Source organism: Mirounga angustirostris, unplaced genomic scaffold (assembly GCF_029215605.1).
Source record: "Mirounga angustirostris isolate CCGP_5_RB_7025 unplaced genomic scaffold, mMirAng1.0.hap1 SCAF_6, whole genome shotgun sequence".
Lineage (NCBI taxonomy): Eukaryota > Metazoa > Chordata > Mammalia > Carnivora > Phocidae > Mirounga > Mirounga angustirostris.
This window is the reverse complement of record NW_026991714.1, coordinates 58630260-58652252: the sequence shown is the minus strand read 5'-3', so window position 1 is coordinate 58652252 and position 21993 is coordinate 58630260. Positions and strand designations below refer to the sequence as shown.

At 54.1% G+C, this 21993-nt stretch overlaps 1 protein-coding gene across 2 annotated transcripts in view; it reads right to left on the bottom strand.

Moving 5' to 3' along the window:
• Positions 1-2883: 2883 nt before the first annotated feature.
• CD247 (CD247 molecule) overlaps positions 2884-21993 on the bottom strand; it is a 70544-nt gene continuing 51434 nt past the window's right edge. Inside the window, exons 2-8 of one of the 2 annotated variants that reach the window (XM_045876180.2) lie at positions 9570-9673; positions 8558-8614; positions 7991-8071; positions 6600-6635; positions 5738-5794; positions 4703-4744; positions 2884-3497 (exon numbers count right to left, since the gene is read on the bottom strand). In XM_045876180.2, coding sequence (XP_045732136.1) covers positions 3432-3497; positions 4703-4744; positions 5738-5794; positions 6600-6635; positions 7991-8071; positions 8558-8614; positions 9570-9673 — 443 coding nt within the window. In that variant the 3' untranslated portion in view covers positions 2884-3431. The remainder of the gene's footprint in view (positions 3498-4702; positions 4745-5737; positions 5795-6599; positions 6636-7990; positions 8072-8557; positions 8615-9569; positions 9674-21993) is intronic. The other variant, XM_054508075.2, reaches the window with a different exon arrangement.

Here is a 21993-nt window from a genome sequence, read left to right as displayed (position 1 = left end):
ACCATCCACCCCTTCTTGTATTTATAGCTTGCATGTAAGTTGGGGGCTTATTTTTAATAGAAATCCTCTGGTAGAGACAGTGGCACGCTCACTAGCATGGGAAAGACTTGAGAAAGCAAAACCCGTTTGTGAACCCTAAAGAACGGGGATAGAGTACTGAATTAGATCATTACCCTGCAGTCCTTTTCTAACCCGCTTCCTGTTGGCATCTGCCAAGCTGAATCACCTACGAGGTGATGTGAATAACGTCTGCTCTTATTGTTGCCTTTTCTCCCAAAACTAGGGCTTGAAGTTGTAGGACATAAATCTGTAGTTAGACCTCACCTCAGTCATAGGTTCACAGAAATATCCAGGGCCAGGCCACCAAAATGCACGAGTTATTCACGGACAGAACAAGATCTACAGCTAACGGCCATAACCGAACGCCCAGGCCCTGAGTCCCCTTTGGAGCTATCCTCTTAGCCGAATGGATCATCTGCCCTTTTTGTACCTGCCACACCTGGGCGTCAGTGACTATTCTGTTTGTAAACCAGGAGCCTTGAGTTCTATTCCAGGAAGAAGAAAAACTGATCAGAATTATCCACATTGACTTCAGTGACATCAAAGTCATGACAGTTTTGAAAGATACTTTGGAAGCTTCCATTTTAATTTACGTACACACATAAAATGTTTTGGTTCCTCAATGCAAGTGAAATGCCATACTTCCTTGGTCCTAAAACACATCTTCATATTTTAACCCTTACGAAACAGGGCTGCATCTTACAATGGGTGTTTATGTTAAGAGTGGTTTTTTGTTTGTTTGTTTTTGTACTTAAAAGTAAGTTGATAGCACATCTTCTACAATCAGTAACTTCCTGGGATGGAAGGAATACAATTGTGCTTTGAAGGGAGGACTGCCAGACCCGAGGAAGGGCAGGGGCTGGGCTGCCCCAGGGCCGCCTCCCCTTGGCCCCTGCTTCGTTCCCCCAGCGTGTGCTCAGCCCTCGCCCAGCTGGCTGCTCTGTGTGGCTGTCTTGCCTGTGGTCCAGTAAGTGTCCTCACTCCCCCACCTAGGTCAGCTGCAGCGCCCACACCTCGTTGCTAGCTTTCCTCCCTGCCTCTTGATCAGATTCTTGACGGAACTGGATCCAACTCCTATTTGCAAGCCAGCCATACGGGTCACGCGGCCTGTGGGTAACTCAGCGGACCTTGACTCGGTCTGAGGTATGAGGCTCACTCACTTTGACTAACAGATGAACCCAACCTCAGGTTTTAAAAAGCCCAGTGAGTAGAAGCCAAAGGAGTAGCAACCCAAAAGGGGCCGTCTGTTGTCTTGGAATCAAGGCAGCTAAAGCCACTCACTGTCATTTTCCCATTCCATTGCCTGGTGACCAGGCCGCCCAATTAGGGCCGGCAGGCGTCAGAGGCCTACCTCGCACGAAACCTGCCCCGCTTCCCAGGCCCTTGCTGGACTGTCTGCACCCCTTCCCTGGCGGCTCCCCCTCCTGCCTGCCGCCTTGTGGGTCGTGATGCGACCTGCGGTGCTTTTTCCGTGGTGCGGCCCGAATCCAACGGCAAAATTTTAAGTCCTGAACGCTGTGGTGGCTCTTCTCTGCCCTCCCTGGTAGCTTGCAAAATGCTGGGCACAGAAACAGGTAGGTGCAGGGTAAATATTTGTTGAATGGCACTGCATTCCCCCGACGGGGCCCGGTTTCAAACTGAACGCCTTCTCCTCATGAGGTGCTACATGTACGCCTCGCAGAGATTCCAGTCACTCCTGCTGGAATCCCAAACGCCCCAAGTCGGCCCCATATTAATTGGGAGCTTGACGAGTTGGGGCCTCTTTTACGGCCACCACATTTACAGACACCCTGACCTAAAGAGACCTCTGTCATGCTCCAGCCCTCCCCAAACCCTGCAGCCCGAGGGTTTGTGCCGTCGCAACTCCCGGACACCCTGTCGGCTGCCAGGGGCTGCTCCGTGGGCCCCCTCTGCCGCGTGCCCGTCCTCCCCAAGCTGGCCACGGGGCTGGGAGCCCTGCACTCCGGCTGCTTCCCCGGGCCCTCCCCGCAGGTCCCGCCCAGGCCTGGCCCAGCCTGACGCCCGCTCGGCCCCGAGGCCCGGCCGCCAGCCCGGACGGCAGCACTCCCGGCCCTGGATGCACCTGGGCCCACCTGCCTGGCCCAAGGAACCATCGTGGCCTCTGGGAGTCAGCGGTTTCGGCCCATGGCAAGGGCACCAGATGGGTCGCCCCAGACCGAATCACCATTACCTGCTGGACTGCCGAAATAAAGTTCACAGTAAAGGCTGCTTCACCAAAGCGTTTATTATGCAGAAGAGTAAGTAAGGCTTTAGCAAACCAGTATAAATTAAAACCAAGCGGGGCAGAGAGGGTCACACATGACACCTTACAGTACAGCACTGTTCCTGGAAGCCGGCCGAGGCGACCCCGCCACAGCCCTCGGGTGTCTGCAGGTCTGTGAGGGGCCGTGCCTCCTGGGGAGGCCTTCCCAGGGACGCTGTCTTTCACTCGGAGTGTGAGGTGAGCCAGTGCCTGGAAAGAGTGTGCTCTTGCCCCCTTCCCTCGCCCCCACTGTTCGCACTCTGCCACGGCCCTTACTACGTGCTTGAGGCCGGCCTGTTCACAACTCGCGTCCCTGGTGAGAGTGAGCTCCGTGAGGACAAGCACAGGCTTGTTCGTCGTCCGCTCCCCAGAGCGCCCAGCCCACGAACGCTAAGTTCTGTGAAGGAGGGCCCCTTCCTGTCTGCCCCGCACCCCGCCCTGTGCTCTAGCTGAGCCTCCATCACCGCTCGCCTGCTCCCCTGCTTCAGCCACCCGGGCCGGGGCTGTCACAGACCTGCACGGCTCTCCCCACCCCCACCCGCCCAGACCTTGCACGGGGAGGCACAACAGCCCCTTTGCCCCAGTGACAAGTGACCTTGAAATGAGGGCGCAGGTTGACAACAGAAGCCAAATTTACAGCAGGAGCAAAGACACTGAAATACTGACGGAACAGTGAAGACTAGTGGGATATGTGCTAACATTTGGGATTTCTCTGGGGACTTGACAAAACACGGACAGAACATGGCTGTGAGAGGAGGATGTACCCGTCTCCCAGGTAAGAGCCCGGGGCCTCCAGGAGAGGGGCCCGTCCACAGTCTCCGAGGAACCACAAGACCCCCAGAAGCCCCGAGAACGGGTGGCACTCACAAAGCACTCCTCGAGGTCAGGGCCATAACCCTGGCGGAGCACCCTCCCCTCCAGAGCCCAGGGATGATGGTTTGGAGTTGGATATGACCAAATGTTAAAATGCAAAGCATCCAATTCATAAGAGGGAATACTTTGGTGGTGGAGAAATAGGAGTGAACTGGGTTATAAATGCTTTATCCTGAGTCTTTAACAATCTGGGCAGGTCTGGCCTGTGAAATGGTTGGTGAAATGCCTGGGGCTGTTAGCGAGGAGGCAGGGTCTGCATGTGGAGGGCATCATAGGTGTCCTTGGTGGCAGTGCTGAGCCCCTGGGAAAGCAAATCAGAAAAGAAAAGTGGGTCAGGAACTCCGTGTGAGCCTACCCAGAGGTGAACAAGTGGAACGAGCCCCTCACGCCATGGGTGCGGGCCTGGACCCAAGAGGGCTGCAGGAGAGATGCACTCTCTGCCCTGCCGCAGACAGCCCTGGAGCAATTCCTTTCCAGCTAAATTCTCCCTACATACTGAGCCCTACTGTACATGGGCCTAGAAGGCCTTCCGGTTGGACCCAAGAGGAAGGGGAGCACCCTCATCCCTGAACACTGAGCTGGGATCAGGTTTGCTCCAGAGAGTTTGCTGTCCCTGATACCTGGGCCTCCAGGAAGCCAGGACTTGTCACAGGGAGACGGTGGCTCCCTGACCTCAGCCCTCCTTCCCCAGCCTCCTTCCCACGTCACCCTACTACAGTTGTGTTCTTTGTCGGGGAGCAGACAAGCTGGTCTCAGTCCCACTGGAACATCTCTCCCTGGTCCAGAAGGCAGATCAAAGCAGCCACACACAGGAACATTCTGGGGGCCCTTTTGACATTCTGAACTGGGGCAAGCTGGGCAGCCTGACACGTTGGAGTCAGTCAAGCAAGCTGTGAAGAGCCCAGGGGAGCCAGAAGTAGCCAAATAAGAACCCGCTGGGGATTATATTTTAGAGAAGTAGGCTGGGTATCCTTGGTTTGCATAATTTTTCACACTTATTTGCATACACCAGGCACCTGACTATAACAACATATCCTTTTTAAAGTTACTGTTTCTCTTGATTTTTTTGCCCTTCAATTTTCCCACCCATCCACCCATCTTATTAGGTCTGCGGATACAAGGCTGAGCAAGGCTTCTTGCAAGGGCCCCGAGCTGTGGAGGAAGAGGCAGAAAATTGCTTGTGTGGTGTCCTTTGCCTACATCAGCCCTCTGGGCAGTGGCTGCTTATCTGTGGCCAGTGCCTGGGGGCTCCCATGGTCTCCTGGTTGGAGCCAAGTCACTGTGCTTGGATGGCTGAATCCCAGGCATGCCCCAAGGCCTTCCTGGCAGAGGTGGCACTGGGACCTGATTTGAGGCCTGGGGTTTTGGCCCTGCCCAGCTGATGGCAAGAGCTGGGTGCCACCAAGCAAGCAAAATGGGCGAGTCTAGACTTGCTCCTGATTAGCTGGCACCACGCAGGGAGGGAAGGCCCTCAGCACAGACCAGAGGCACTGCCTCAGCTCTCACCTGGTAAAGGCCATCGTGCCCCTTCCCTCGCCGACGCTGGTTCTGTGGGAAGGAGACAAAGGGGCAGAGAGTCAGACATTCAGCAGCGGCTCCTGCTCAAGGCCCCTACTCTCGGGGCCCCCAGAGAGTCGGAGGTGACCGTCTGTCTCCCAGCCCGCACCCTCACCCCTGGGAAAGAAGGGTCCTCAGGCCACTGGTTAGACCTCACTCCGCAGAGAAGGTGAGGACTGGCTTCGATGCGGCCCAGGATTGCTCTGCCCCACTCATACGCTCAGAGACCCCAGAGTTCTAGAATCCGGGCCGCATGGGAGCTGGCCATGTTGCCTGCCGCTTGGAATAAACGGGCCTCCCTGTCGCTCCTGGACTTCCTAGCTACTCCTCAATGCTCACCGGGAATGGCAACCACATAGTGGTAGCAGCTCTGGCTACAGAGTCCACGCACATCCGGGCTCCCCTATTTACTAGCTAAGCGACCTTGGGCAAGTCACTTCACCTCCTGTGCCTTGCAGGGCACACATTTCTCACTGGGTTATTGTGGGGATGACGTGAGACCACCTACCCAGTAAAGCACGGACCAGGCCTGCTTTGGGGACACGTGACCTACGCAGCCCCTGCCCAGGAGGGGTCAATGCTCTGCTCTCACCATTTGGAAATTCTTAATCTTTTAGAAACAAGGGGCCCTGCATTTCCATTTTGCCCCAGAGTCCTAACACAGCATGGCACACAGTAAGCACTTAGTAATTACTGATGGTGACAGATTTGACTTGGTTTTTACAAAGCTTAGTGCATCTTAGAATCTAGACTTGGTTCCTGAAAGAACATCACCTTTCCTCACTGTCTTAGGTGCTGTCAAGTGGGAAAGAGCTGGGTTACCCTTTGCCCCTGGCAGCTACCACAGGGCCTTCTGTCAGTGATACAAGGAATGGCTGCAAATGGACGGGACGGAGGCCTATAGAGCGGGCACATCTAGAAGGTGAGGAGGGCCTCCCTGGGAGCATCCCCACCCTGACCCAATCCTTGGGAATCAGCACTCACCTCGCCTTTTATCCCAATCTCACTGTAGGCCTCTGCCATCTTGTCTTTCTGCAGCGCCTGGAAAAGCAGAGGGCGTGGGACACGGAGTTTACTAACTAATGCAGAAAACAGTGGGCTTCCACACAAGAGGAAGCCTCTCGACTTCCTAGCTGGCAGGGAGCTCCCACAGTCAAAGCTCCAGTCCTTATTTCACAGAAGCATCTCTGCCCACAACCAGCTCCAGCCTTACCCTTCTCCTCCTCAGCCCTTTGGAACATTCTCTGAGCTGCCAGCCCTGTGCACTGAGCTGAGAAGCTCAAGTTAGGTTGGAAGATAAAATGTGGAATTCTAGCCAAAGCACATGAATGTGGACAATGCAAGGGCTCACCCAGAGTCCCCAGAACCACATATTTGAGCAACTTGTCTCTTTATAGGGCCAACACCACGGGCTGTGGATCGGCCAATTGCAGGAAGGAAGAAGAGGTGGCTCTCCTCACAGGAGGTTACCACCTGCAACGGTCCCCTTCAGGGCAGCCCAGATCAACAGTCTGAAAACCACAATCAGATCCGCACCCAGGTGGTGAGGCTGACCTCCCAGGGGCTTGCCACCCAACTCTCGCCCAGCCTGACCTTGCTGTCCCCCAGCGCCATCTACAGGGAACGCCAACAGCGGACCCGGGGACCGAGGAGGGGGAAGGCAAGCGAAGGGGCTGTCCTCGGAACAGCCAGCCAGCAGCTGGCCGCTGCAGGCAGCAAGCCCGTGAGCCAAGTGGTGCAGGAAGGTGAAGGTCAAGTCAGGCAAAGATCGGGGCACGGAGCAATGCCTTCACCCCAAGCCCAGCTCCAGCTTCCCAAGGGACCACGTGCCCCCTCCCGTACTCACGTTGTACACGACTTCCGGAGGATTCCTCTTCCTCTGCTGGGAAAGACGAGGGGCAGGTGAGAGGTGGAGAAACAGGGCTCCAGGCCAGGAGGGTTGTAGCATCCTCCCCGCCGCCCCCCTCCTCCCACCCTGGGCCACCCGTCTGTGCACCGCCCCCCGCCCTCACAGCTCTACTGCGGCTCCTACTCCTTAGTGCACACGGGCACACTCCCTGGCACACTGGTCTCACCCCCGCAGGGCCTCCTCAGCCCAGCCTTGCCCGGGGCAGGCCTCGGAGTAGCCGGTCCGTGTCCCCTGGCAGATACAGTGCCACACGTAAAGCTTACCAATGGCATTTCTGGCTGAAAATGAAAGGTACCGAGTACCTGCACTTAGAGCAGGGCCAGCCACTGCCCAGCAGGCCCTAGTGACCCCTCCGTCCCCACCCCTCTTCACCCCTCCTAGTCCAAGTAAGAAGAGGAGAGCAGAGCTGAGGCTGGAGGGCGGGGGGCCAAGGAAACATGCCCAGCACAGGGCTCAGTGTGGAGGGGGGCTGCGGGGCAGGTGTGCCCAGAAACATCAAGGGCCACTGGGCACTGTCAGGCAGCTCTGCCCTAAAACCAGGGCAGCCTGGGCCTTTGGGCTGGACCCTGCCCTTTTTTTTTTTTTTTTTTTTTTAAGATTTTGCTTATTTATTTGAGAAAGATGGAAAGAGCATGAGCGGGGTGAGGGGGGGGAGCAGAGGGAGAGGGACAAGCAGACTCCCTGCTGATTGGGAGCCCAAAGAGGGGCTCCATCCCGGTACCCCGAGATCATGACCTGAACCAAAGTCAGACGCTTAACTGCCTGAGCCAGCCAGGTGCCCCTGAACCCTGTTTATGAGAGGACTCTGCCCTGGCCTCCTCCAGCCTCCTCTCCCCCCAGGCTGTGGAGTTGACAGCCAAGAGAACAGAGCCACTAGGAGCCCGGAGCCGGACCGTGATCCAAGGGGTACCTGGGCCCCGGAATTCCTTGTCCAAGGGACTTGGGCCCTTCCTGTGTGGACCTCTTCACCAGATATGTCCTTTTGGGGAGCAGACAGCCCCACTGCATGTGCATCTCAGGGTGGCCAAGCAGTTTAAGGGGAGGTGGGTAGAGCTTGGTCGCGAGGGCCAGAGTGCCACATTCATGTGTGGGAGGTCCCTTGCGATGCAGAATGGAGCCCAGGGGGAAGGAAGAGAAGGGGATGGAAGCAATGGGGGCTCCGACTGTCCTCAGGCCCCAGGTCCCTTGCGCGTCAGGACAGAGTGTGCTGGTGGAGTGCGCGTGAGCTGGCTCTGAGGAGCTGTCTCCTGGCTGTCCTGCTGAGCACACCCACACTCACACCCACACTCACCCACACTCACACACACAGGCAGAGACAGATACCCTACCTGTTTTCCTCCCATCTCAGGGTCCAGGCCTCGTCTCTTATCCAAAACCTCATACTCCTCTCTTCCTCTTAGATTGAGCTCCTAAAACAGGACAGCGTCAGAGAGGGCTGGGAGGACAGGAGGACTGGGCCAGCTGGACTGGGAGCCCCCTCTGGGTGGTGACTCTCAAGGAAAGGAGCAGGGACTGGGGTTAGAGTGAAAACTGGTCCATGTTGGTAGAGCATCCCAGAGAACATGCATTACCATGACTGTGTGTGTGTGTGTGTGTGTGTGTAAATAGATCCGGCCCAAGTCCCATTGCACAGGCAGAGTGAAATCTCTTCCCTGCTGCCCTGCAGGCCGACTGACCCCCCCTCCCACCCGCAGCGGGGCCCCTGCCAAGTGCGGGCTGGAGGGGCTCACCGGCCAGGGCACGCTCGCAGCGCCCCCGCGCGGCCGGGACAATCACGGGCCCCGTGTGCGCGCCAGAAAACGAAGCCCTGGGGACGTTAGACAACGGGCGGCGGGGTGCGTGCAGCCGGGACCCTGCCGCCGGCCCCTCGGCGGGCTGCGGGAGGGCAGACTTACGTTGTAGAGCTGGTTGGGGCCCTGCCGGTCCTGCGGGGCGGCCGCGCTCCTGCCGAACTGGAAGAGAGGGTGGCGCGGTTAGAGCCCCGCTCCCCCGCCTGTGCGCTGGGCCCGTGCGGCCCCCCCGCGCCGGCCCCCCACCCCGGGCGGCCACTCCGAGGGGCACGGTGGCTGCACAAGGTCCCAGCTCCTGTCGTGACCTCGTGCGTCACTGCGTCGCACTAGCTTAGTGTCCTGGAGGACCTGCCCGAGGCGCACACAGCCTCGCTCTTGGCGCTCTTCTCTCCGCCGGAGCCGAGAGAAACGGCAGGATCTTACAGGTGCACAGCATTGGAAACCACCTGAGAGATCATCTAGGACAGCTCTGTTCAAACTTTTAAAAAGGAAATCAGTAAATAAGACAGTTTCACAAATGAAATCTTTTGCCTAAGTCTACCATCCAAAAGAGCAATAGGTGGGAGGACTGAAGTGATAACAAGGAGGGAGCCTCCTTCCACCCTCTGCTGGCACTGCGGCCCCCCGCCCCGGCCCCAGCCCTTGCAAGAAATCCAGACTCCGTGAGGCACCAGCTGAAAACCCATGCTCTGGGCCCACCCTCACGTGCACTGATAGGGACCCTGAAGTTTCCGGAGACAGGCTGGGTCCATCTCAGTCAGCAGCGGGACAGCAGAGCCTGGGAAGACACCACAGGTCCCCCACCTCCCGCTCTTAGTTGCCTGAAGCTTAAGCTCCTTTCCGGCCAGCGGTAGCCCTGCCCTGGGATGCTATGATGTTGGCTCATCTGTATGGCTCCTCCGGAGGACACCCAGCATCACACTCTCCCTCCCACTCTGCAGGGCTCCGTCAGACACCACCCCGCCGCCCAAGGTGCGTGCTTGGTTGGCCCCTGCTCTGCCAGGGACACCAGGCTCCAGGCACCACCCATGCTTGAGACTTTCCAAGACTAAGGCCCTTCTGAACATCCACCAAGTAGGGGAGCCCGTGCCTTCTCCCCAAGGCCCATGGCACCCACCTTTGCTCTCAGGTACAGGGCAGTGAAAATGATGCAATAGATGAGGAGGATCCCGTCCAGCAGGTAGCACAGTTTGGGATCCAGCAGGCCAAAGCTCTGTGCCCCTGTGCCAAGAGATGAGACCAATCAGCCAGGCGCAGGGTGACAGATCATGTCCCCACCATCCCAGGGTGGCCGCATGACTGGTCCAGGAAATCATGACAAGGGGGGCTGGATCCATTCCCCACACCCCATCTGACCACAACTTCCCTCCCATACCCTTGGACCAGTTCTGGGAAAAACCTGCCCTCCCCCAACAGCCTGACATGACACTTGGTGGGGCCACAGATCCTAGGAAGACCGGAAGGAAGCAGAAACTAGGTGGGAAGGTGAAGCTGTCCAGTGGACGCAGGACTGCTGCCTCAGGCCCACTGAGCCCAGCTCTGTGTGAACTCCCATATGAACCACGCATTCTGGAAGTCTCTGTAATAAAATACCTGTGTCTGGATGAATGGCACCACCTGAATTAGGGCATGTAGCTCTCTAAGGCCTCCTCGCAGGGAGAGAATAGGATTGAGGTTTGAATGAGATCAGTAATTGGGACTGTGAGAATTTGGGTTAACTCTCCCTTCCTGACTCCCAGTTTCCGCAGTGCCAGGCGCTGAGCAGAGTCTCCCACTCAGGGCAGCGGGGCGTGGGGCTGGGCTTCCCTCCCCGGGGCCCCAAGGGGTCTCATGAGCAATAAATAGACAAAGGTACAGTTGGTAAGTCCCCTCCCAGCTGGAAACTGGCAATCTCCCTGCTCACCGGTCCCAGCTCCGTGGCCTCAGCTTCATCTGTCCTTGTCCCCCTCTCTCCCCTTCCCCCCCACACTTACAATTCCCGGGACACACCTTGCTCTTCCAGACTCTGCCTCTGTGCCTTTGCATGCACTGTTCCCTCTACATATTCTCTCCCTGCAACCCTGCCATCTGGTAAAGTCTGATGCATCCTACAAAATGTAGCTCAGAACTCTTGTCTAGCCTGTTCCACCCCAAATTGCAGGTGAACCCCTAGTCCTCACGCCATATTACCCCTTGTCAAACTAGCAATGCACATTTAGCCGGCACTGGCATTTTCGTACAACGGGATTGGGGAAGGAGGTATGGTAAATATTCTGGTTAAATAAAAACATTTTTATATGAAAGCTCACTGCACTGCGAGTGAGAAGACACGGATATTAGACTGTACTCCCCACTAGGTATGTGTGCAGCAACTCAGCCTGCATAACGGGCCTAGCACCTGCCTCCACCCCTGCGCAGGAATGCTGCGCCGCCCACAGTCCTTCTCCCAAGGCCAGAGTGCCCCCTGGTGGCCACCTGCAGCCCTCTATGGGGCTGTGGGAGTGGATGCCACGCGCTTGCGCTTTGTCTTAACCGTACCAGTGGGTTGACCTGGGGCAGGGTATTCACCCTCTTTCAGCTGCCTCTTCCATTCAACAGGGTGAGAACTAACATTTCTTCGGTGTTTACTATGTGCCAGACACCCCTTTAATGCAATAACTTATCCGATCCTCCCAACAGCCCCGCATAGAAACAGAGAACTTCAGCTTAGCCAGCAGCAAGCAAGAGGTTGCCCCAGGACGGTGCCAGGCAGTGAGCCCCCCCTCGCTTCACTCTCCTGCCCTGGGCCCGGCTCTGCCCACCCTTGGCCAGGAGCAGCGTTTGGGCGTCTCCCCCGCGCTATGGGAGCAGGTGATTCCAAGCTATCCTGGGGTTCCGACTCTAACACCCCTGAATCCCAATCTCAAACCTTTGACTCCCACCCTGATTCAGGACCCCTTAGGGCCGGGGCGGCTGATCTCTTTGTAAGCTTCCCACAGGCCCTGCTCAGAAACTGCTGATGACCCTGTCACTTGGGGTCCACTGCAAACCCCTCATCAAGCTGGGCTCCAGCCCGACCCACCAGCCCAGGCCCAGCTCCCCCATGCCTTCCCGGCACCTCCTCTCCCGCTCCTCCTTGAGCGCCCGGAACTTTCCTACCCACCTTGCGCTCGCTCCTCTCCCAGCCTGCCATTGCTAGCACATTCCCTCCACTCAGCAGGAGACTCCTATCCCCCCACCTTCGCCCCTGGGGATTCAATGGCTGATTTGCCCCCCACAAAGCACCCCCGACACATAATTCATCAGGTTCTCAGAGTCCCCTCCTCCTAGGCTGTAAGCTTTAGAGACCAATGGCTGCATTTTTTTGCCTTTTCCCTTCACCTTCAACGGCAGGGCACAGGGGTGCAGGGGAGACGTTCATTAGATATTGTGTGGTTTTCAGGGAGGATGCTGGGGCCAAAGTTGGCCTGCACTGACCACAGGTAAGGGTCTGAAGCCCTCTAGGAGGTAAGCCATCCCCCAGCAAAGGCCACCAACGCTGGGGTGATTTTTTTCTTTTAGGACTGGAGAGGAGGTGTCAGCAGCGATTTATTGGGGTGATTGAGATTCAGGAAAGGGGCTGGGAGAAAATCGCTCAGCTGCCTGTCACATAAAATGAGGACAGAAAAATTACTGGACAGTAAATTTAGAACAAATGAGAAGAAATATTTCTTCCCGTTGTGCAGAGCCAGCACGTGGGGGAGGGGAATTGGTCGCCTCCCCCAGAGATAAGTAACAGGGACAGGTTTTCTTTCTTTCTTTTTAAAGAGCAGCATGAGTTTATGGCCCATGACAAGTATGCTGTGTGTGGTTTGGCCAAGGAGAGGATATTAACCGCAACACGTTTCCCGGGGTAGGGATCCTCCCTCCACCTGGTCCAGCTGGGCTTGTGCTGGGAGCGAGGGGCCTGAGGAAGGCGGTGATAACACGGAAAGTTCCACGAGGGGACCCAGGGCCTAATTCAATTAGGTAACTGATTAACTATTTCTTGGGCATCTGCTCAATGCCAGGGAAGGCTGAAATAGAAGGAGCCCTGGATCGGGTGTCAGGTGGATTCTAGTCCTTCCCTTGCCACTAAGTAGCTGTGTGGTCTTGGACAAGTCACCTCACCTCTCTGGGCCTGTTTCTTCATCTGTAAAATGGTTGGTAATCAGATCTACTTTAAGGATGTAGTGAGAATAAAGTGAAAAAAATGTATTGGTAGACGTTTTTGTAAATTTCTTCCATAAGAACAGCGATGTCGAACAGGCGTGTAAGGTCTTCTGAGTCCCTGCCCTCGTGGGGCTAAGGCCATAGCTTACACTGGGTCCAGAGGCTTCCTTCGAACAGCAGATACTTTTCCAGGATGCCAACTCAAAGGCATGAGGCAGAGACACTCGCTCCTTGGTTCCAGCTTCTTCCTTGCACCCTCGTCCCCAAGGCAGAGACCTGTTTGCATCCTTCCCCGAGCCACTTGCACACCTTCTCGTATCCCCATCAGCTTTAGTCCCGAAGGGAGGTGGGTATTTCACACGCTGGATGGTGGCTGTTTTCTCTCAGAGTTCCCGTCCTCAGCCCCAGTCCACAGCACCCAAGAGAACCCAGGGTCTGAGCAAGTGTCCAGAAACTGACTGAGGGTCTCCCTCAGACTCTCAGCCCCTTCTGCCCCCCAGCTTCTCACTGACGAGGTCTGGGCTGGAGCCTGGGCCAGGGCATGGCCGGGGTGGAGACAGCATGAGCACACAGGTGCAGCCTCGCACACACGTCCCCTATAACTAAGACAAATCTCACAGCCAGACGGACGTGCAGAACGAAAGTAAGTGTCAGTCCTCAGACACTGTAATTTCTGTGAACTTCCCAACTCAACTGCCTTAAGCCTCGGTTCCCTCATCTGTAAACTGGACACACTACTCTGTGTCTCACTAGGTGGCAGTGAGGATTATCAATTGCAGGTGCCCGACCAGGCGTGTCATAAGTGCTCCAGGTCAGCTGTTGTCGCCATAATTGTTTTTTCCCTCTAAATCACCACCAACACTTTTTTTGAGGAAGAAAAGGTCAAATTGTATCAAGACCTTTTCAACTGGGTAGGACGAGAGACACTGATGTGTGTAACTTCTGGGTATTCACAGCTGCACAGCTAACCAGATCCTGCCCTCCCCATTAAACCAACGGGCATTTGATGAGGGGGATGCATTCTGAGCAGTCACATGATTTCCCATTTAGAAAATGCTGCCTTCATATCAGAGAATTTGTGCTGAGGAGAACAAAGCAACCTAACAATAGCTTCCCAGCGCAGGCCTAGATGTGACGGTCGCCAGGGGGAAGGGGACAGGTCCTGTTTGCAAAGCAGGAGCGCTGGGGTAGGATCTGACCCCCTGAGCCTTTTTTCATCCAACCTGGACCTCCACAGGCCATTCTCTGGGCCCCTGCCCAAGGCACACTCAGCAAATCTGGAAAATAAGGGGATTCGGCCCCAATTTCCATCCCCACCCCACCCCACCTCACCCAGGTCTAACAGGGGACCTGCCGCGCCACACCCTTGCATCTGGACGGACGTCTGGCAAATATGGAAACTGAAGTCCAGGTGGGCTGGAGCACAGAGAGGTATTACGTCAGGCAAGCTCCCAGACGATCAGCCTTACGCATGGGGGCCAGGCTGATGGTGGACAGCAGTATTTTAGGTGATTCCAGTTATCCCAGGGCAAAACACCACCCCGATGACACCTGGCAGAAAAGCAAGCTAAAGCCTTGGAAGGGCTGGCCTTGCTCACTCACGTACTCCCAGTCCTGGATACAAGATTAGAACACTGGGGAACAAATGGGGGAGCCTGGCCTGCAGCCTGGCCTTGTCCACAGCCATGAAGACACCGCCGGCATGCTTATGGCAAGTCCCATCACAAACACGATATAGCTCAGGACGGCCAGGGCCCGGTTGAAGTGGGAACCTGGGCTCTGGTCCCTTCCCGGGCCCTGCATCACACTGGGAGGTGCCAGGCAGGCATTGATCAAATGGGCCAGTGGGCTACCATCCCAGAAGAAAGCCGCATCTCCCGGCAAGGGAGGGAGAAGGCAGAGAATCCCAGCGGCCCCTCCTCCTCGAAAATTTTCTCAGTGGAGCTCAGCACACTGCTGGACTTGGCCTCCCGTCCCGCAAACGAGACCCTGGGACTCATGGAGAGGACCTGTGGTGGGCGGCCAACATGTGGGGCGGTGCCGGTCATCATCCATGGGAGTTCTCTTCAGAGGGGTCTTCGTATCATCCTCGTCAGAAACCTGCTTGATCTCACCTGGAGGGAAAACCTTCTTTATGCTGCCCCTGGTCACAGTGGCCAGGGCGTTGGCCGTCACGGAGTCCTGAGTCCTGGCGGGGTGAGGAAGCTCAGCAGACCCCTTGGTCCCAGGGGATCATGATCCACCTGGATGAATGGCCTTCCGTAGGGTGGCGTCTAGTGCTCACGCCCAGTGTGACGAAAAGCACCTCCTCGACAAGCGCCCGCGAGCCACGTGCGGTGAGTGGATGATATATCCTGAGCCCTGGCCCCAAGCCCCCACCCCTCCGGCCCCCCACTGCTTCACTGGGAGCTCAGGGAGCAGCTTCCTGCTCTAAAGCGCCACCCCCCCGTGGTGCCACCCTGGTTTTTCCGTGACGCATAATAAGCCGGAGCCTGCCTGCCTGCCTGCCAAGTAGCGGGGTACCTGGAACAGGCCACGTGAGACGCCCAGAGGAGACTCCATGGCAACCGGAGATGGATCAGAGTCTCTACCCCTACAGCTCACTGCATCAAAAAATGTTACGAGTCTCATTAGTGAGAGTAAGCCCAGTCGTCTCTATATACCCTGTTGTCTCTATAAAAGCCCTGAGTTCAGGAAGTTTCCTGGCACTGACCATTCACAGGAATATTCCGGGGGGGGGCGGGCAGAGAGCAGCCTGGGAGAGGCACTTGTTTACAGAGTCTAATTTCTTTGAATGAGGTGTGTTTGAATTGTACTGTTTGTCTCCTGGCCAGACCACAAGCTTCTGAGAACAGGGAAAGCAGGTCTCATCCACCTGGTCCGGCCACGAGGAAGCTGCGAATATACATGGGGGGCCGGCCCCCCTGGAGCCAGCCCCCGCCCCCGCACACGATCCTTACCAACTGGTAAGGATCCCTTGCACTTGAACCCCATTTGTACTTTTAAAATTACTTCCTGTGCCTGATCGAGCTCGATTCTGTGAGAGTCCAGAAGGTAGGCAAGGCTCTATTATTGGGTCCAACACAACTCAGGTATAAACCGAGACCAGAGGAGAAAAGTAACTGGCTTGAGGACAGCTGTAGGCTAGGGGCAGCGCTGGGGGGCGTTCCTGGGCCTCCTGACTCCAGGGACTATTCTTGCCTCTCTGCCTCGGGGGGCCCTCACCTGTGGGTGCAGGACACAGAGTGTTCACCTAGCCCTGAACTCACAGCCCTTACTGTTTGCCGGGTTTTAACCGGTAGTCCCGGCAGCTGATGGGCTTTTCATGTCTGGTGTCCTCTCTGGAGGAAGCCCTGGAAAGCACAATGATACATTTTGGTTTCACTTGCTTATTTCCGCTCCTCACAAGGCCACGTGAGAAGAGAAAGACATAGGCCTTAGAGCCAGAAAGACTAAGATTCGAGTTCTGAATCTGCCTCCTCCTGGCTCTGTGTTCAGGGACTGCTTTCTTAACCTCTCTGAATTTCAGTTCCCCCATCTGCAAAAGGGCTTTAATGAGACTGACTCCAGCGGGTAGTTATGCAGATGCCTGCAGATAACGGGGCGCGGGGGGGTGCCCTGCCCGGTGGCAGGCCCTGAGCTGAGGTCGCAGGTGGCCTTCTCTGTCACCACAATGGCCTCATTAGGTCCAAGCAGCAGCAGAAGTGGACCAGGGCTCCCCGCCCCTCACTCTTGCCAAGGTGGGGGGACGGAACCTGGTCGGCTCCCCAGCTCAACATGGAGATACCCACCTTTCAGGTGTATGAGGCTAAAATCAGTTAATGAAGATTCATGAAGTACCTCCTGGCTTCAGGAAAGGGTAACAACGTAACTCACATCTGATCCAGCGTACAGAGTAGAGAACTCTTCGCCCTTGCATTATCTGATTAAATCCTCAAAACGACTCTTTTTTTTTTTTAAGATTTTATATATTTATTTGACAGAGAGAGAGAGAGATCACAAGTAGGCAGGCGGGAGGCAGAGGGAGAGGGAGAAGCAGGCTCCCTGCTGAGCACGGAGCCCGACGCAGGGCTAGATCCCAGGATCCTGGGATCATGAGCTGAGCTGAAGGCAGACGCTTAACGGACAGAGCCACCCAGGCGCCCCCTCAAAACAACTCTTTATGACATGGGCAAAATTACTACCGATTCTATTTTGCAGACAAGGGACTGAAGCTCAGCAGGGTCACTCAGCAGGAAAGTTCCCAAGCGCATCTGACGCTAATCCCCTTGTCTTTCCACTTTATCCTGGTGCTTCTGGAGTTCATGTTCTCCAGAGAGCCTCCCACCTTCTGTAGGCATTTCTTCTCTGATACTTTCAGCCTCTGCTTGAATACCCTGGGTGACAGGGAGCTCACCACTCATCAATCACTGGTGGAGAGTTCTCATTTTCAGCGTTGTTAAAAAAGCAGCTATGGGGGGGTGCCTGTGTGGCTCAGTTGGTTAAGCGACTGCCTTCGGCTCAGGTCATGATCCTGGAGTCCTAGGATCGAGTCCCACATCAGGCTCCCAGCTCAGCGGGGAGCCTGCTTCTCCCTCTGACCTTCTCCCCTCTCATGCTGTTTCACTCTCTCTCGCTCTCTAATACATAAATAAATAAAATCTTTAAAAAAAAAAAAAAAACAGCTATGGGGGCACCTGGGTGGCTCAGCGGTTCAGTGTCTGCCTTTGGCTCAGGTCGTGATCCCAGGGTCCTGGGATCGAGCCCCGCATCAGGCTCCCTGCTCGGTGGAGAGCCCGCTTCTCCCTCTCCCTCTCCCACTCCCCCTGCTTGTGTTCCCTCTCTCGCTGTCTCTCTCTCTGTCAAATAAATAAATAAAATCTTAAAAAAAAAACCCAAAAAACAAAACAGCTTTGGTCCTAGTTCTGCCTTCAGAAACACAAAGAACACAGATTCTCCCACTCCTATAAGGCAGCCTTTAAAAATCTCACCCGTATCCAGCTGGTCTCCCCCTTAATAGGAAACAGGCATCACAGCGAGAGCCAATCCTTCGGAGGTAGAGGACTTGAGTAGGAGCCTTGGCTCTGGCACTTAACCCTCTGTGGAAGCGTTCCATAGCTCCCTCACAGGGTAAGCTCTCAGTACACAGGCGCTCACGACATCCATATTCATCACAAAGACCACAGTTCAGGTAGGACCAGCCAGACTCCCAGACTCCCAGCCGCCTGACCACCCTTTGCTGCCCTAACCTTAAGCCCCCAGGGCTCCGGTGGCCCAGCCCCGCCCCCAGGCTCAGACCGGACTGAGGATGACAGTGCAGGCTGAGAGTTTAGAAAACAGGAAGTCCTGTGTGTTCAGGAAGGCAGTGGTAACAGTTTTGGGGTGCCTGTGCTGGGGCTGATGCCCAGCTCATGGACCACAGCACCAGGGGCACCCAGACCTCCCCTGCGAGGGGGTTTGCTCCCTCACATGAAACAACTAGCTTTCACTGCAGCAGGAAAGACTGAAGCAGATGTGAGTTTTCTCATTCAGTCCTTACAGGGACAGTGACTTTGCAGCTGGGGAAACTGAGGCTCAGAGAGGTTCACAACATGCCAAAGGTCTAGAGCCAGGGTTGAGCTCAGGCCTGTCTAGAGCTGTAGTCCAGACACCATCTGGTCCAGAATCCTAGCCACCATTTGGACCACTTATGGACCTTGAGCCACCTCCTGGTCCTCAGGGCTGGGGCAGAGGGGTTCCTTTCAAGACTGAGAATGGAGTCCTTCCTTCTCTGAGGGTCACACCCCATTAGCAGGTGTGTCTCTGACCCCACACTTGGCCTTCTTCCTTTGAGGGGACAGGACGCTGAGAGGCCTACAGGATTAACAGGGACAGATGGCCCGTCACCGCATGTGAGACTACGTGGGCCAATGCTGTGGAGGCTGACCCACCTGGAGACGGCCTTGACCTGCAGAATGAGTTTACATAATATATTGGTACCACGTAATTTCTTGCTACTCACTTTAACTCGGCACAGCCTCCTCAGCGCCCCCACCCCGCCGCCTCAAATGTTGGATTTCAAGTACCCATGTTTCACTGTGAAGCTAAATCTCCAGTCCTAACCACCTACAGATTTTATAATCCCAGAGACAAGGATTCCAAGGCAAAGGGGAAGAAAGGGAGTTGTTTGATTTCTTAGAAGTAACAGGATTCTGGGAGAATATTTCCCTGCTCGTATTACTACTTCCATGGTATTTGTTATGATTCGTGCAATAGTTTTTAAAATGTACCTACGATCACTTTTCTTTTTATTTCCAAGTAAATCAACTCATTGTGAAAGGGCAAGAAAGTACAAGATAATCAGAATCACCCATAATACCACATTCAAACACAGCCACTCTTCACCTGATGGCAGATTGCCTTCCAAGGTGTTCGTTATTTATAAATTATAATTATTCTACATAAAAATTTTTTCCCTGAAAAAAACTCTATTTTTTCCTGTTAGTATTATATTATAATTTAACATTATATTTTCATGTTATTGCACATATTTATATTTCACGTTTCCTGCTATTTCATAGGTTTACCGAATTTCCCTTTTAACTGTTGCATAACAATTCTTCCACTACTTATTTACCATTTCTGCATTGAAGGCTGTTTCCAATTTTTCACCATTGTAAATAACTCTGTGATGAACAGTTTCACTCCTAAAGCTTTCTACAGGTTTAGAATTCAATCAATAAAATTTTGAAAAATTAAAGCTAAGATAACTAATCGAAGAGAAAATTTGGCAAAAGATATAAACAGGCAATCCTTAGAGGCAGAAAAACAAACTGCTGAGAGCATATAAAAAGACCCTCAGTCTCACTGCTGGTTACTCACTCCTAAAAGTACACAAGGACAGAGAGATGGACCCCGTTGTTCACGGAGAGTCAGAAGGCCTCAGCTGTGAAGATATGTGAAGGAAGCCCTCCACCCCTGGCAGAGGAAGAGATGGTGCAAAGGTCCTGTGGTGGATCCAGGCCTGTCTCTGAACAGCAAGGAGGTAGACGTGGCCAGGGTGGCACGAAAGAGGGAGAGTGCTAGCAGATGAGGTCAGAGGGTAAGAGGGTGGCACGGGGCATTAGTTAGAACCTTCTCAGCCAGTGGATTTTACTCCGAATGAGATGGGGAGCAATTGCAGGGTTTTCTCTTTTTACAACAAATACACATTATTTTTGTAGTTTCGAGAATGTGAATAAAATTTAAAAGAAAAAATGACCAATTGGAATAAATCCGGTTCATGGTTGCCTTTGACCAGGCACACCTGCAGGACAGGCCTAAAATCCAGGCTCTGCCGCCAGGATGCCGACTGCCCTGTAAAAACCATCCACAGTCTGTGTTCACCTGAATATAGCAATCTTTCTCTTCCCGCCCTTGCCCCATAAACCGAGCTATCGTTTGCACACAGAACGTGGTTTATTTCTACCGAACGGATCCAAATCCCTTCATTCTTGTGCTCTTTCATCATTCAGTAACACATATTCATCACCAGGCTCTTTGAGATGGGCTGAATTGTGCCCCCCCCCCCAAATTCATATGTTGAAGTCCTAACCTTCAATGCCTCAGGATGTGACCGTATTTGGAGAGAGGCCTTCACAGAGGTAATTCAGTTAAAATGATGACCTAGGGTGGGCCCTGAGCCAATGTGACTGGTTGATCTGGGGAGATCTTATTTATTCCACTTTGCAGATAAAGACACTGAAGGTCAGGGAGGTCCTGAGGCGCATATGTAGCAGAGCCTGGATGAGAGGCCAGGTCTTGCCAGGCCTTTGTTCTTCCTCACACAGCACACAGACCCCACATTGTGCTCTTGAACATTAACACTACTTAAAAGAAATCCACTCTATCAAACCCCCTCATGTCAAAATTCCAGGCATGATTTTGCCATTTCTCTGAGACTTTAATTTATTCTGCAGATAAACCTTCATAATACGCACATGTAAACACACACACACACACACACACACGGATGTTTATTACATAATTATCTGCGGGAGCAAAAAAAGAAAAAAGGAAACAACATAAACATCCACCAGCTATGCACCTAATTAGTAAATGTTGGCATATTCATGTTTAGCAGTTTAAAAAACCAAAAACAAAGGGGCGCCTGGGTGGCTCAGTCGTTAAGCAACTGCCTTCAGCTCAGGTCATGATCCCAGGGTCCTGGGATCGAGCCCCACGTCGGGCTCCCTGCTCCGCGGGAGGCCTGCTTCTCCCTTTCCCACTCCCCCTGCTTGTGTTCCCTCTCTCGCTCTCTCTGTCAGATAAATAAATATAACCTTAAAAAAAAAATAAAAAAACAAAACAAAACAAACAAACAAAAAAACCACAACAGATAGTTCTGTATGTGCTACTATGGAAAGATCTCCAAGATAATTAGGTGAAAAAAGCAAGCTCTAGAATGGTATGCATAATATTTATGTATGGAAAAAAAAGATATAGGGCACCTGGGTGGCTCAGTCGTTAAGCATCTGCCTTTGGCTCAGGTCATGATCCCAGGGTGCTGGGATCGAGCCCCGCATCGGTTCCCTGCTCAGCAAGGAATCTACTTCTCCCCTACCCCCTCTGCCGCTCCTCCTGCTTGTGCTCTCTCTCTGAAATTAATAAATAAAATATTTTAAAAAAGGAAAAGAAAAAAAGATATATAGGCTGAGTACGTATAATAATACAGAAATCTCTATCTGGTCAGAGATTTTGTTTGGGATGATGAAAAAGTTCTGGAAGTGGATAGTGGTAATACTGATTGCACAACAACTTTATGCCACTGAACTGTATACTTAAAAATGGTTAAAATGGTAAAATTATATTTTTGTACACTTGAGGCACAAGGATTCATCCACCCAGCAAGGCACCTTCAACTAGGCTGTGGCTCAGTGCATTTCTGGTGATGATTTACTGGGGTTTGGAAGTATCTCCAATATATAGAAATTGTCACTATAACGGTGTTGGGGGAATATGGTCCCATTTCTGTAGGGACACGGAAACAATTACTGCTGGCAAACAGCATGATTATTCCTGATGCTATTATTACCCAGAGCTGCAGGAATGAGAGGCGAAGTCCCTTCCTTCCCCATCACCCACCGAGCTCCAGCCCAGTCTGGCAGGTCAAGTGAGATGAAAATAGCTCTGGCTGTGGCCTTGCCCAGCCAGGTCCAAGGCCCTCGGGGAGCCTGGCCCCCCAGAGACCAAGCCGGTTCCTGGACAACTGCAGCTGAGCTGCCTGGCCAACTGAAGGAAGGCCATGGGTGGAAGGGAGCTCGGGAGGGTGGGGGGGAGGTCGGGGAGGGTGGTCGTACCTGCAGCCTCACCAGTCTCCTGGGAGCTGTCCTGCAGGCCCCAGGCCCCTGAAGGCCGGTCCTCAGGGCTCCCCCAGCACCCGGAGCAGAAACCCG